We start from the raw sequence: 15,107 nt of genomic DNA, 5'->3' as shown, positions 1-15,107 counted from the left end.
GTCTTCGTTCAGGCCTTCATTTTAAAATCAGCTTGTTTGTTTTCTGCTTTGCTGTTCAACTGTTGAAAGTTAGAATTTTAAAGAATCCGTCAGAATATTTCAGCCTTAAGTTATGAATCAGTGTCCACTGTCGGCCTGATCGTCCCACAGTGGTCCAACCTGTGTGTGTGTGTGTGTGTGTGTGTGTGTGTCTTTTGGTGTGTCTTCAATGACCTGAAGTCCTGGTTCTGGTGGATTTCTCCCCCTGGATCAGGAATCCAGTGTCTCAAGGTTTTGTTCGTGAATGAGGGTGAAATGAGGCGTCAGCAGAAACGTGGTGGTTCTGGACCGTTGTGGTTTAGAGGAAGCTGGGCCAGAGGACAAAGCTGTCCATTTACACTCAGTCAGAATGAGTTTCCTCTGCTGGGTGTCTGGGCTCGGTTTCATGGAGAGGGCGAGGAGTCCAAAAGTCCGGAGGGAGCTCGGAGTGGAGCATGAAAAGGAGCCAGATGAGGAGGTCCAGGCATCAGATCAGGATCCTGCTGGGTGCTGTGGAGCTTTCTGAGCATGTCCCTCTGGAAGGAGACCTCTGGGTAGACGCAGAGCTCTGGACAGATTATGTATGTCATCTGGTTTGGGAGCACCTCCTGCAGGAGGAGCTGTTTCTGTGCTGTACTGTGACCCGACCCCCGCGAGGAGCAGAAATGCCAGATGTGTTCGTCGTGGGTCGACTCAAACCACCACACGAGTTATTTTCCTGCTGCGTCGAACACAACCTGAACCTGAACTGTCAACTCTGACCCACATGAGCCCGTCAGTGCAGCCAGAAACACTGAAATCTGTCCTGGCTCTGCGGGGCCTCCTGTTGGGGGGACAGACAGACAGACAGAGGACTGACGTGGTCTCTCATTACTGTCCCACACCTGAACGTCTCCTGATGGTGAAGCCTGAATGTCAGACACATCAAGGTTTTACTTCACCTTGGAAACGAGTCACGACTTTAACTTTACTGCATTTAGTCTGTACCCAGACTGTTCAGCAGGTCTACAGTCTATGTGTTTTACATCCAACCTGGTCTAAGGACCGGGTGGACGTCCAGCTGCTGCAGCCGACCAGGAGAGGTTTTTCTGAACGATGCTGTTTTCTAGAGTTTATTAACTGCTCTGTTGTTTCCTTCAGAACAAAGAAAACACTTCACCAAAACCAGCATCAACAGCCTGACGGACACGTCGCAGTACCATGTGGAGGTGAGACCAGGACACATGCTCCTGGATCAGAACTCTTTGTAATAGCTTAGCTTTCCTAAAGGAAATGACTGTTTGTGATTGTTCAGGTAGTTTCCCTTGTATACCATCGACAGTAGAGGAACCACCAATCACAGAGCTCCCTGACTTAGTTTATTCCAGAGTGAGATCCTGATAGGTCAGGACATTTTGTTGAGCAGCTGCCACGTTTGGATGTTGAACTGTGTTGATCTGTGTGATGTTTAGCACCTGACCACGTTCCTGTTGGACCGTAAAGACGGGATGATCACAGTGGACGATGGCGTCCGACGTCTTCGCCTGCTGGACGCTAAAGGAAAAGTCTGGACTCAGGAGATGCTCCTGCAGGTGGAGGAGAAAAGTGTCAGCCTCATCGACCAGGAGACGAAGGTGAGAAATGATGAAGATACTGAGCAGCGCTGAGGGTGAGAGGTTGGAGGTGTGTCTGCCTACCTTGACCACCTGAGCTCCAGTAGTAAGAGAGTCCAGGACCCAGGGTCGTTTAGACCCACGTTACTCTGGGCAGCCTGGTGAGACACTGAACTGGATTCAAGTCCACAACATCCATGAGTTCATAGCAGAAAACATTTTTCAGTCATAAACTCTGCTTTGAGAAGCCGAAATCTGCCTTCGTTTGTTTGAACGCGCATGTTTTTCCCAGCATGCCGCTGTGTTCTGTTGTTATTGAGATTAATGTCAGATAGAAACTGTAATATGTTCTGTTTTGTTTCAGATACAGGTAATCAATCACTTGTCATCTGTTGTTGACTCTTTGCTCTTGAACGCACCGTTTGTTTAAACTCTGAACTCCTTCAGAACGAGTTGGAGAACTTCCCCATCGGGACCATCCATCACTGCCAGGCCGTGATGAACGCCTGCAGCTACGACTCCATCTTGGCTCTGGTGTGCAAAGACTCGGGTCAGAGCAAACCTGACCTACACCTGTTCCAGTGTGATGACATCAAGGTAAACTGCCTGTGATTGGTCCTTTTAGTTTGTGCTCAAATGATCTTCACACTTCAGTTTTAATCCAGGTCAACAGATCGACTTCTGCTCAGAGCTCAAGGTTTATTAAACTGCAAGTAACCATAGCAACAGCAGTGATGCTTCACGGTACGTCAGGCCTTAAGTCGCTCAAAGACCGCTGGAACCTCCTCAAGCTCCTCCCAGGAAGCTCTGCAGCCTTTTCAAGGACCTGTGGGCCGTCCTCAGTGACATTGGAAACATTGCTGTGGGTTTCTTAATGACCTCTGCAGTCGTTTAAATCACCTCAACAACTTTTTTAATGAATTTCAAACCTTCACAAGGACCTTTGGAACGTTTTAAGGTCCTCTGTAATTTCCCTGTGGACACATGGATCCTACACATGAGACCTTACACCTGGAATCTCTTCAAGACCTCTTCAAGCTTCAGAAGAAAGTCCAAAGCCTTGTTCAGGATGTGCAGAGTCTTTTCTGGGACTCTGGTAAACCTCCTCAAGGACCTCTTCAGCCACACAGGGACCTCTATTATCTCATCAAGATCTTGTGCCTGTTCAAGGACTTCCAGACCTCCTTAAGGGCCTCTGCAACCTCCTCTTTCACCTTTGGAACCTCCACTGTGCAGCTTCTTCAGAGACCTCTGGAAGTCCTCATGGACTTCAGGAAACTGATTAAAAACTTAATATTTTGACCAACTACAGCAAAATAAATAACATTTCCATATGATTTGATCAAAGTGTGAAAATTGATTTATTATGTATGATGGTTGTAACAGAATTCAGAGAAAGAAATCTTTGAGCGTCATCAGCTGGACACAAAGTCAGACGGACAATCAAGCGACAAATAGAATGATAAAGCTTTGAAAAGATGAAAAAGAATATTACGATATAATGTAAATATTAGTGGACCAAAGGTCGAGCCCTGTGGTACACCAGAGTTAACACCGTGAAAAAGGATTTACAGAAACCTGTTTGAAAGACATGAAACCAGAAATGTTTACTGTCTGAAAAGGTGTTGTTAGCGTGTTTTTAACATGTTTGTAACGTGTTTTCAATCCTGTTTGTTTGTACAAACTGTGTTAAATTCATGTGTCTGTTGATCCTTTTCAGGCCAATCTGATCCACGCAGACATAGAAAGTGCCATGATCGATGCCAAAGGAGGTAAAGTGAAGAAGAGACCAGAGACGCTCAAGTAAGAACCAATCACCAAACACACTCAGAGGTTAAAGTATAATGCTGACAGCTGATTGGCCGATCTGTCTGTCCTGTCTGCAGGATGATCCTGAAGAGTGATGGGATCATCCCTCCTCCCCCCGCCGCTCCCGCCCCTGAACCACCGGCATCGTCCAATCAGGTGGACGTGAAGAGTCGCGCGGCCGCCTGGTCAGCCTGGACCAATGAGCAGCAAGACTGTGAGTGATGTCACACCGCGGGAGGATTATCTGATCCTGGAAACCATTAAAAAATGGATGTTAAATAAATAATGATTACATCTCTCAGCAAAGCCTTAAATTTCTTTTATTTATTAGTTAATTATTAACTTGATGTCGTTGATGTCGTCTGTTTTGCTACATTTGATCTTGTGATCATTGACCAATCAGCACCTCTAACCCCGTTAACATGCTAAACGTCATAGTTACTTCATGCTAAGTATTATAATGCTGACATGCTAAATGTCTCGATACTAAACAGATCTAACGTTAATGCTAAACCTTCGTTAAGTTTTAGAAAGAACATGTACATGTTTACTTTTTGGTTCATTGTGATTTGAGGTAAATTAGAAACAGATGTTTCATTAATTGAATTGATGTTGAAAATAATGGTGGGTGCAGCAGTTCTTTGGTGTGCAATGAATGTTCGTGGCTTGGCTGCAGACATTGAATCTGTTTCTGACCTCTCATTGGATTCTCTCAGCTGGACGTTTGATTAACCTGCGGATCTGATTGGTTGTTATTGGCGGTTACTGATTGGCTGTTTTCCTGTCAGCAGATGAGAAGCAGATGCAGTTGTCGGAGGAGGACGGAGCGGTGGAGATGACCGCGGCCAGAGTGGACCGAGACGTGGTGAGTCCACAAACTGATCCGGGAGCAGCTGGTCGTCCTGCTGCCGCTACCCGTGTTTAAATCTGAGGTCGTTTGGGTTCACGGGACAAAACATACAGATTTAAGCTGATTGGAGACTGTAGTTTGCTTGAAATGTAATCAGAGTTTGGCTTTGAGGGAAAATCTGCTTACATAAAGGAAAGATGGCTGAGAGTCGTGGGAAAGCTGACCTCAGGTCTGTTAGTTTAGGTTTAATCATTAAATGAAAGTCACATTAAAGACAAAGCTGAAGGTGAAACCTGCACATGTGCTCTGAAACAAGCTTTTATTTTGGCAGCAAATCCTGAACCACATCCTGGACGACATCGAGTTTTTCGTGACCAAACTTCAGAAGGCCTCAGAGGCCTTTAACGAGCTGTCCAAGAGGAAGAAGGCCAAGAAGGGCAAAAAGAAAGGTCCAGGAGGTGAGACGGGACACTGGCCTGATGTCAAACACCAGTTAGTTTTGATGGCGGACGAGACTCTGAGGGTCATTTTTGATGAACTGAAAGGCAACATCAGACTCAAAGTGAGAAAGTAAAGAAATCACAGATGAAAGTCAGATTTCTGATTGTTCCTGTACGACTTTAACCAGCTGCTGGTGCGTTTCATCAGTCAGTGGCATTAAAAAGAAAAAACTGATGAAGTCGTTTCTCATTGTTTAAAAATGCATTGAATCATTTCACGAGCTTCTCCGTCTCTGTTTGTCCCAAACGTTTTCCCCTGAATTCACTTCATGATGAAGTGTTTGTATCTGAGGTGGATTTTCTGGTTTGTGTCCACCAGAGGGCGTCCTGACGCTGCGCTCCAAACCCCCCAGTGAGGACGAGTTTGTCGACTGTCTGCAGAAGTTCAAACATGCCTTCAACCAGCTGGTAGGAGCTTCTTCACCGTGTGATCCCACAAATAAAGCCTTTCGTTCTGAACGTGTGCTCAGAGGAACTGTGTTTGATGTGCAGGGGAAGCTGAAGGATCACATCCAGAACCCCAGCGCCGTGGACCTGCTTCACTTCCTGTTCAGTCCGCTCAGGATGGTCAGTCAGACCCTGTTTATCCTCCAAACGTTTGTGTTTTAACTGCTGGGACCATCACATGTTTTTGGCCAAAAATGAAACTGAAAGACCCTCCATCTGTCCTCCATCTGTCCTCCACCTGTCCCCCTCCTGTCCTCCACCTGTCCCCCTCCAGGTGATCCAGGCTTCGGGCAGTGTGGATCTGGCTCGCAGCGTCGTGGTTCCTCTTCTGACCAGAGAGGCCATCGACTTCCTGCATGCCTCAGGAACAGCCGAGGAGAGACACCTGTGGGTCACTCTGGGAGACGGGTGGACCAAATGCAGGTGAGGTCGCGGCGGGGTCCGACACCGAGGAGCTCGATGCCGTCTCAGTGGAACGTTTTACTGTTGTTTTCTGAATGTTTGACTGTTGAAATAACCTCCAGCTGTGACGCTGCTGCACCCTGAAAACGTTTGACCTGCGTCATGTGACCCGTGTCCGCAGGCTGGAGTGGCCGAAGGATCATTACTTTCCTCTGTGCGTGCTGAGGTTTCGCGACGGCTGGGAGCCTCCGGCGCTCCCGTCGGTGACGCCGTCCAGAGAGCAGGAGCTGACTCAGCTGGCCGAGAGTCTCGCCAACGCTGAGGTCCAGAGACACGACGAGCTGAGGATGAGACTGGCTCAGGAGGTTTCTATCTGTACCGTCACACATCACACCCCTGAATGGCCGCGGCACGCCGCACGTGTTTGACGTACTTCCTGTTTGTGTTTGTGCAGCAGATGGCGGTGCAGACGTTCCCTCCTGCAGACGGGTACGCCTTCTCCAACACCTCCTACAAACGCATGCACATCCTGGATCAGGAGGCGGCCATGGCTGCTTTTAAACAGGCCGTCAGCCGCCACGTGGACCGGTAACGCTGAGGTCACATGACGCCCTGGAGAACTGATCCCTGATCTGCCCTCTAACCTATGGAGGACGAAGTGTGACTTATTCATCAAGAAGCACATGAATACATGAAGGCTGAAATAAGAAACACAGTCAGCAGTAAATAAATAGAATTAATCAGGAGATCAATTAAAACTAAATGTGCTTTAAATTTATATTTATTTCAGAGATACAGAAAAACAGAAAGTGATTCGTTGAAATGTAGAAATAAATTAAACCCGTTTGAGTTTTTTGCTGGCAGTTTCTTGTTTCTGCTTTTATTGATAGAACACATTTTGTCAGATTTCCTCATGTGTTCATTATTAATTGATGAATAAGACGTACGAATCGTCCTCTTTCAGTTTCTCGTTCTCACTCGTCAATCGTCTCTTTGTTCTGCTGATTTGATGAAACTTCAGACTGACTCCATCCGTTTCTTCCTCTCGTCGATCTTCTGTTTTCTCGTTCACCTGCAAAAACTCAAACTCAGACTTTAAATCTCGCTCTTCTTCTCTGAGCTGGGACGCTTCTCCACGGCGGCACAGTCAATGACATCCAGTGACGTTAATGTTTCGTAGCTCTGATCTGTTACTGAAAATGTTTGTTTTCATTCATTTGTGAAAATTTAAAAATGTTTGAAGTAAATTGAAAATTCTCTGTTTGTGCATTTGAAAAAAAAAAAAAAAACTCTTTCATGTGAACTTGTCATTAGTGATGTTGTGATTGGATGATGTGTTTCAGAAGTTTTGATGCTGACAGCAGAGGCCAATCAAAACTCTTTGCCAAATCCAAATATGACTTTGTGGCGAGAAACAACACGGAGCTTTCTGTCCTCAAAGACGAGGTCGTCGAGGTAAACGTTGTTTTTCTTTATCTTTGTAATTGTCAGTAATTAGTTTCATCCATTAACTTCATGCATCAGTCTGAAATAGATGTATATATATAAATATATATCGTATTTTAGAAATATAAAAAATAAAAGTATTGATAGTGTAACCAAACTCCATTCAATTTTCTGAACATTTAAGAAAAACTTTGTGTTTTCCTGATTTTATCTCTCCACGCTGTGATCTGGTGCCAGGTATTAATTATTGTTTGTGGTGGAGAATAAAAATCAATTTATTTCATTTTATTTGGTTTTCTCACTCAAAAAGATCAAAATCTGCTTCTGAAATATATTCATAGTTTCAGGATATAAACACCTGCGCAGGTAAACCGTTTAAACCAAACAAGTTGTCTTATCCCTGACACTCGCCTGTCAGGTTCTGGACGACAGGAAGCAGTGGTGGAAGGTTCGTAATGGCTGCGGGGCGTCCGGCTACGTGCCAAACAACATCCTGGAGATCACTAAAGCCGTGGACATCACCGGCAGAGGAGAGCCCATCTACAGCCACACCATACAGGTAGGACACCTGTGGGGTTTGGGTGACTGTTCGTCTCCACCGTCATTGGCTGTTTCATCATAAATCACCTCATGACTTTCATTACGTCGCTGTCTCACCTCCGTTCCTGTGTTTCATTTTTAACACTCAAAGCTTATGATGCCAAAGAAGGAGTTTGAGTTGTTCAAGGTAGGAGGAGCGATGACGAGTGTTTTTAGGTTTCTCCAAACTCAAACTGTAGTCGCTTTGCTGTGGACATTAAAGGAACAGTCTCACATTTTGCTGATTTGTTGGTCAACAAATAGCTTCAATGCTAGCTGCTCAGTAAACAATATGAAGAGTAACTCAAACAGGCCTGGAGTTGTTGAAAGGTGGATATTTGCTCTCTTTTGATGCAGCTAGGCTAGCAGTTTCCCTCTGCTTCCAGTTGTTGTGCTAAGCTAGGCAAAACATGTCCTGATAACACTTGTTTGATAACAACTACCATGATATATGTAACTACCAACAATGGATATGCTCCCTGTATGTAGCTACCGTAACAGCAGCTAGCTATACTGCTACAGCTAGTAGTTTACCTCTGCTTCCTGTCTTTGTTTTAAGCTAAGCTAACCCTTTCCTCATAAAACAATATCAATACATCAGATATGTTTGCAACAAACAGGCAGTTATGTTAAATGTGTGTTTTGCTATTCATCAGTGAGCTAGAAAAGCCTAGCGTGATGTTGGGTATGCTATCTGTTTGTCGAGAACCTCCTGTGTTGATTATGCTAACTGTGTCTCCCCTGCTTACGGTCTTTGTGCTCAGCTAGGCTAAACGGTATAACCTCAGTTAGCTACAAACAGCTGCCATAAAATCAGACATGGTAGCTGTTAATAGCAGTTGGCTAAAAACAGCTAGCATAACAACAGCTATACTGTAACTTTCATCAATGAGCTACTTACGTTTAGCATAATGTTGGTTGACTTTTTGGCACCGTAATGGTAACTTTACTTCGTACCAATAGACCCCCTGACGTAACGTTGATTATGCTAGCTGGGTTGTAGCTATACTGGCTAGCCATCTCCCTCTGCTTCCAGGGCTTTCGCTAAGCTAGGCTAAGCATGTCCTGGACCACATATCTGGTTGTTGGTAAGATGAGGACGTACACAGGAGTATTTTTAAATGTCAGACTGTTCCTTTAAGTAGTTTTCTAAGGTTTCATCTTGTTGTTGGTTAAACAATGAATCCTCAGTTTTAGACAATAACCTCAGTCGGTTTATTGTGTTTCCTGCCGTGAGTTTGAAGTTTGAAGTTCTGTGAATAAAAAGTCTTGTTTCATCGTTTCATTACCGCCATGTTTTATTTTCTGTTTCATTTCACGTTTCCAGCAATTACTGGGAGAGTTAAACGAGGTAAACGACAAACAGACGACACAACCGTAGACACTGAACTTCAGAGGGTTTAATGCAGTGTGTGTGTGCGTGTGTGTGTGTGTGTGCAGATTGTAAATCAGATGTGAGCTCAGTGTCAAATCTAAAAACTGTCCCCCTTCAGAAGCAGACCTCCAGGACAGACTTCATCCCCAGTAAACCGGTGGTGACTCCGATGCCTCCGGCTCCCACGCCGCCCCCTCCGGCCCCCGCCAGGCTCCCCACGCCGCCGCTGCCTCCTCCGGCTGCCGAGCCTGCCGCCTGCTCCGGGTCGGTCAGCCGCCAGAACAGCACCACGTCCAGTGACAACGGCAGCGTCGCCATGAGGGACCACAGCAGCCAGAAGGCTGCACCCGCCAACCGTGAGTCCGGTTTAAAGCCCTCAGTCAAACATCTTCCCTCCCAGAGTTTTAGTTCTCATGTTTCGTGGCTGCTCCTCGTCTCCCCTGCAGGCAGGAAATCCAACATGGAGGAGGTTCAGGACGAGCTGATGCACAGGCTGACTTTGGGTCGCAGCGCTCAGAAGAAGTTTCAGGTTCCTTCTCGCAGCGGCAGCAGCCTGCCGTCCGTCAGCATCACCTACGACTCGTCGCCTGACGAGGTCAAGGCGTGGTTAGAGGCCAAAGGCTTCAGTCCAGTGTGAGTCTCGACAGTCTCTGTCTGCAGGGACACCTTTACTTTGAAACATCTGTCCGAAGACGTTCGGATGTGTCACACCTGACTGCACCTGTTTCCTCTGTGCAGCACCATCACCAGCCTCGGCGTTCTGACTGGAGCTCAGCTGTTTTCTCTCAACAAGGAGGAGCTGAAGACTGTTTGTCCCGACGATGGAGCTCGAGTCTTCAGCCAGGTCACCGTCCAGAAGGCGGCGCTGGAGGTGGGTGTCAGAGGTCAAATATGGTGTGAACAAAACAGCCTACAATTCAGTCTACTGCTGACGTGAGTTTTCTCTGCAACAAGTTTTTCTTGTTGCACTTGAGAAGGAGCTTTATTCTGAAAGGCTTTTGAGGGGAAGAGAAAGAATTTAAACATCCTTGATACAAAAATGACATCAACAAAAACAAGCACTGTTTGAACTCTGGGTAAATAAAGGCCCCGGCCACTATTTGAGGAACTACGGTATGACTTCAGTGGCAGTCAGTCCCATTAAATTTGTTATCTGTTAATGTTTATGAGATAATAATGTCGCATATCTTCATCATGCTGGATAATGAATAATGTAAACTCAGAAGACTTTAGATGACATAAGATAAGATAAGATAAGATAAGACTTTATTGGTCCCACACCGGGGAAATTAAGTCGTATTAAGAGAGCAGAAACAGTGGCACAGAAGGGTCGAGATAAAGTTTCCAGGAGACAGAACAGAAAAACAAACTGATGTAATGAAAAAACTAGTTAATAGTTCCTGAACGGAGGAAGGACTTCAGACTGAAGCTGCTCCAGCAGAGTCCTGATCATCAGAGATTGATCTGGTCCCCGTCAGCAGCTCTGTGTTCGTCTTCTCTGTCTTTATGATTTCTATCCTCCACCTGTGGAAAGGTCTGGTGTTTGGTGTCTATTTCCACCTGCAGGTTTTCTTCTGACCCTCCTTTGATCTTCTGAATCCGTTACCACATTCATTAAGGTATCGTGTTCACAAACGGACGTCACGGCTTCGTCCTGTTGGCCAGATTTGAAGGAACAGTGAAACTCTTCAAAAGTTTTCTCAGGCGTCAAAGAGAGGACAGACGGCTCTGTAGACAGTCTGAGGAGACCTGTAAGTCCTGAAGTCCGAGTCCTCAATCTGACCCCTCGACTCTGACTCATTTGGAAAGACTTGACGTCCTCCTACGTGACGTTGGACATGGGTTTCTTGACGTTTGTTCTCATTTGTTGGTCTCCAGACTTCTAAAAGAACGTCTTTGTCCCACCTCTACATTAATATCTGTCTCCTGTTTTGGACGTCCGTTATAAAAACCTTTTCATGTGACTTCTTGATTCTGGCCATCAGAACAAAGTTAGACGTTTCACGTGTAGCAGCATTTTAAGGTAGCGCCAGTATTCGCCCCCTGCTGTGGCTGTACGTCCTCCTTAAACTCCCTGAATGAACCAGCTCCACAACGTCCCGCTTCTGTTGCCCTCTGACCCCGACCCCATCCCATAGAGACCCGGATGTAGATCTTTTCTTGGCTGGAATCAGATCTGAAGAGACAAACCTGTGTTCTGTATGCTAGCTTAGCTTTGATTAGCAATTAGCTAACTGTTGATCCAATGTGGCTGCAGCAGATCACACTCGATTAAAATAGATTTTATTTGAAGGAAACGTCCATTTTTTACAACCTGGTTCTTGTTGGAGTTTTTCCTTCTCAACGTTGGAAAATCATCTGGACTCAAAGTCCACTTACTGTCTTCTTGTCACCAGATTTTTTCTTTATCTCTTTATCTCACAAAGATTTAGTTTCCAGTCCGCCCTGTAGGTTTGTAGTTGATCGACTTCACCGCAGAGATTCCTACAAACAAACACTTCACATTTCATTTGGCTTCACATCAGCAGGTGAACCGACAGCCTTGTTGTTAAAAATCTTCAGAACAGGCTTTTCAGCAAACCGCTGATGTTAAACTATCGTTGATGCTGAAGTCAGGTTTGACTTATTGTCTTAAACTCTACGTGGAAATCATCTGCTGATTACGTCACCGTTCACTGTGACGCATCGACCGCTGTGCTGGTAAGTAGACGCTTGTGCTTTGTGATAAAAGTCATGTGGGGATCTCTGGATCAGCGTTCAAAGCTCCGACAATCTGAGCTGGTTGCACAAAGACGATGACTGACAGCTGAAAACTGACCAATCAAAGAGAAGCAAAGAACAGTTACAACACTGAACAGGACAAATGAGAAAAAAATGTTTCTCTGAACATTAAAGCGTGTCGTGTATAAAAGTAGAAATGCAGAAATTTTTAACAACCAACAGTTATTTATTTAGTTATGTAGATAACTACTGATTTCTGTATCTTCCATTCATTAATTGAAATCTTTATTTTATTTGTGTTTATTTTTTGATTAGTCATTCTTTGTCCTCCGTACATTTCCTGCTTGTCACAGTTGCTGAATGATCTGAACGATGCGTTAGCTCTTATTTATCAGTTGTGACTGAAAGCGATCTTTGTGCGACCAGTTTTAGAAAGCCTTAAAGTACTCCATTACCCAGCATGCCCCCTGACCGGACCAGCTGACTCAGACTGTAGATGTTTTCATGCACACGCTCTTCACAGCTCGCGGCAGCGGCGCCGAAGGCTTGGCGAGGTCGGTTCAGGCCGCCGGCTGAGTTTATTTGGAGAGCCGAACCATCTAAAGACAGCCGGCTGCGACCGACGGAAGATTTTTAGCAGCCGATAAAATCTTCTGATTCCAGGACGAAAGTAGTTTGTTGGCAGAGACGCTCAGTTGCTTCAGACGCAGAAAGAAATGAAGATTTCCATTTGAAATGAGCTTCACAGACTAACCAGCTGTTTGTCTCTGTTTCCTCCCTCTGCTTCACCTCCCTGGACTCCCTCCTCCTCCTCGTCCATACAGAGGAGTTCAGGCTCTGAGCTCCAGGAGATCATGAGGAGGCGGCAGGAGAAACTGGCAGGCAGCACCTGTGATTCAGGGGTGGAGTCTTTTGACGAAGGCAGCACCCACTGAGCTCCTCCCCCCCCCCCCCCCCCCCCCTCGCTTTCACTTTTGGTTTTTCATGCTGCAGCCTGCTGTTTTCTCGCGCTCTCCATCCTCAGGCGGCGGCGGACCACGCCGAGTTTGTGGAGATCATGCGGCGCAGGCAGGAACTCCTCAGCTCGTCCCCGTAGGAAAACGTAAAGATCAAGCAGCCAACGGACTGTTGGACCGTGAAGTATGTGGACACGAGAGACGCCACGTTTGCCTGAATTCGACGCCGACGCTTGGAGGACTTTGGAGGCGGTTTCATGTTTAGAGTTTAGGTGGTGAAAAGAAAAGCTGCTCAGAAGCTGATTCTCCAAAGCGACGCCTCTCAGTATTAAAGTTAGAGCAGCTGCTAGCTCGTTAGCTCCAGTCTGCGCCGCCATGTTGGAGTCACAGAGCGAAACACGAGTTTTTCTGAAGGACGAAAGCTGGACAGTAAAACGTCCTGATGTGTCCAAAACTCTGAGAGACGTGTGGATGAAAACAGTTCAGTCACAATTCACGTCGCACTTCCTGAAAGTTATCAGTCAAAAAATCAAAAAACTTCTGGATGGAGAAAAAGATTTAAGCCTGAAGATTAAAATAAAAATTAGATTTAGCTGATAACATTTAGCGAGGAGGAGACGCTGACATCGTGTGTCCAGAAGACGAAGCACATGTTGAACTCTGTGACTTCAAACGGAATCGACGCTCGACGTCTGGACAGAAAACAAAGACGTGAACGTCGACTCTTTTATTGATCCGCCGATCAATAACTGTACATGTCAGATTCTTTGGCCAACACGATGTTATTCATAGTGTGTAATCTGTTATGGTTAAAAAGTTGAGTTCTTATGATTAATGATAGAGCTGATCAAAACCTCTCTGATAACGTGTCATTGCTGATCATTATCGTGTGATTAGAGGTTTCAGATGTTTTCTGATGAAATGTTTGAGGTGGAAACGAGTGAAGAATCAAACCTGAAACTGATCCAGAAGCACGCTGAAGAGTTCATTTAACGGCTGTTTGCTGATCAATCATTTGTCTGTGCAGATGTTGAAGGGGTCAAAGGTCGCCCAAACACTGACATGAATGTATTCTGCTGACTCAGCGACGCTCCACTTTAAACACGATGACTCTTCAGGCTCCGCCCACAGCACTAGGTACTTCCTGTTTGAAGAAAAAAAAAGTCTGGGAGCTGAAAGTTGTTCTGGCCAGAGGCAGACCTGATCCAGGTCCTGATCCTGGACCATCGTGGTCCAGGATCTGTCCGTCCGTCACTCGACTCGATGGCTGAATGTATATTAAACAAAACACCTCAGTCAGTTCACCAAAGGGACGAAATGCTCAAAATTAAACTCTGAAATTCTCTGATTTCTGCACCGATGGCAGAGAAGCACGTCTGCCTTCTGCTGCTGCCCAGCTGAACTCCACCCTTCCTCCACCCTTCACCTGTTTTCTCCATCAGTTCAGTGTAATGAATGTTTTCGCAGCACTTTTCGTCACGTCGCGACACGCTGACCTCTGATCAGCTGCTAAATGACCCACAGCTCCAAAACTCACACAGACCGAAGCAAATCACTTGACTAAATATCAGAATAAATACGACAAATTATTCCGAACTCTTCGAGTACACAGATGTGTAGTACAGCTCAGTGGATATATGCAGTATTAACAGTAAACTGAGGCGTTCAGGTGCAGTGGGAATCAGCACCAGTGGTTTGAATGACTCTTCTGGAACAGAGCAGATTTTTAAATTTACTCATTAAAATGATGTAATTGTACCCTTCCGTTATTTATTTTTGGATTTTGTCACCTGACCTTCATTGGTTTGAACCGCCTCGCCTCCGTTTCAACACGGCAACAAAATCAAACCAAAAAACATCAGCCAGCAAAAAAAGATTTCTACGGCACAAATGAATGAAATAGGACAGTTTTTAAGGCTTCAGGTCGTCCAGCAGCTGGAGAAACTTTATGTACACTAAAACTTCAATATATACTTCATATGAGATGTACAAACATCAGCGAGTACGTTCTTCACTCACTGAGACATTGATGATTGTATTGATTGTGTTTTCGGTTTCTGGGTCGATTGTAATGGAAGTAAACGGTGAAAATGAGTGAAAATGTCTGAACTGTAGTAAAACACTAATTTGACTAACGAGTAGTAGTTTGTGGATAATCGCTGCTGAGTGAAGTTTCCGTGTTAGCGAACAGTTCTAGAAGCCAATCAGAAAGAAGCACTAGAGAGAATTCACTACGAAATGTAAGTGTATAGTTTTCATGGTGCCTTTTCCACATGAATCTGCTCATTCTGCAATAAAACCTTTATAAAAATCATTTCACGTCATCTGTTTTTTACCGTCCGATCTGAGGTGAAAGTTTGGTGACGACGCTCATTTCACGTCCAATTCACTGAGCTGAAGATGCTGTTTGGT

At 45.4% G+C, this 15,107-nt stretch overlaps 1 protein-coding gene across 9 annotated transcripts in view; it reads left to right on the top strand.

Moving 5' to 3' along the window:
• eps8a (EGFR pathway substrate 8a, signaling adaptor) overlaps positions 1–15,009 on the top strand; it is a 28,798-nt gene extending 13,789 nt beyond the window's left edge. For 2 of the 9 annotated variants that reach the window (XM_070992290.1, XM_070992289.1), the window contains exons 4-23: positions 1,159–1,226; positions 1,470–1,631; positions 2,058–2,207; positions 3,331–3,413; positions 3,497–3,633; positions 4,211–4,284; positions 4,601–4,727; positions 5,089–5,177; positions 5,262–5,336; positions 5,491–5,639; positions 5,800–5,983; positions 6,073–6,206; positions 6,962–7,073; positions 7,483–7,623; positions 7,756–7,791; positions 8,971–8,994; positions 9,137–9,374; positions 9,465–9,651; positions 9,757–9,889; positions 12,564–15,009. In XM_070992290.1, the coding sequence (XP_070848391.1) occupies positions 1,159–1,226; positions 1,470–1,631; positions 2,058–2,207; positions 3,331–3,413; positions 3,497–3,633; positions 4,211–4,284; positions 4,601–4,727; positions 5,089–5,177; positions 5,262–5,336; positions 5,491–5,639; positions 5,800–5,983; positions 6,073–6,206; positions 6,962–7,073; positions 7,483–7,623; positions 7,756–7,791; positions 8,971–8,994; positions 9,137–9,374; positions 9,465–9,651; positions 9,757–9,889; positions 12,564–12,674 (2,414 nt within the window). In that variant the 3' untranslated portion in view covers positions 12,675–15,009. Of the gene's footprint in view, positions 1–1,158; positions 1,227–1,469; positions 1,632–2,057; positions 2,208–3,330; positions 3,414–3,496; positions 3,634–4,210; positions 4,285–4,600; positions 4,728–5,088; positions 5,178–5,261; positions 5,337–5,490; positions 5,640–5,799; positions 5,984–6,072; positions 6,207–6,961; positions 7,074–7,482; positions 7,624–7,755; positions 7,792–8,970; positions 8,995–9,136; positions 9,375–9,464; positions 9,652–9,756; positions 9,890–10,584; positions 10,638–12,563 lie in introns of all 9 variants that reach the window. The other 7 variants (XM_070992296.1, XM_070992298.1, XM_070992293.1 and 4 more) reach the window with 7 other exon arrangements.
• Positions 15,010–15,107: the final 98 nt, after the last annotated feature.

This window comes from Chaetodon trifascialis, chromosome 22 (genome assembly GCF_039877785.1).
Source record: "Chaetodon trifascialis isolate fChaTrf1 chromosome 22, fChaTrf1.hap1, whole genome shotgun sequence".
NCBI classification, from domain to species: Eukaryota; Metazoa; Chordata; class Actinopteri; order Chaetodontiformes; family Chaetodontidae; genus Chaetodon; species Chaetodon trifascialis.
Note: the sequence above shows the minus strand (reverse complement) of the source record. Positions and strands in the feature narration are given on the sequence as shown.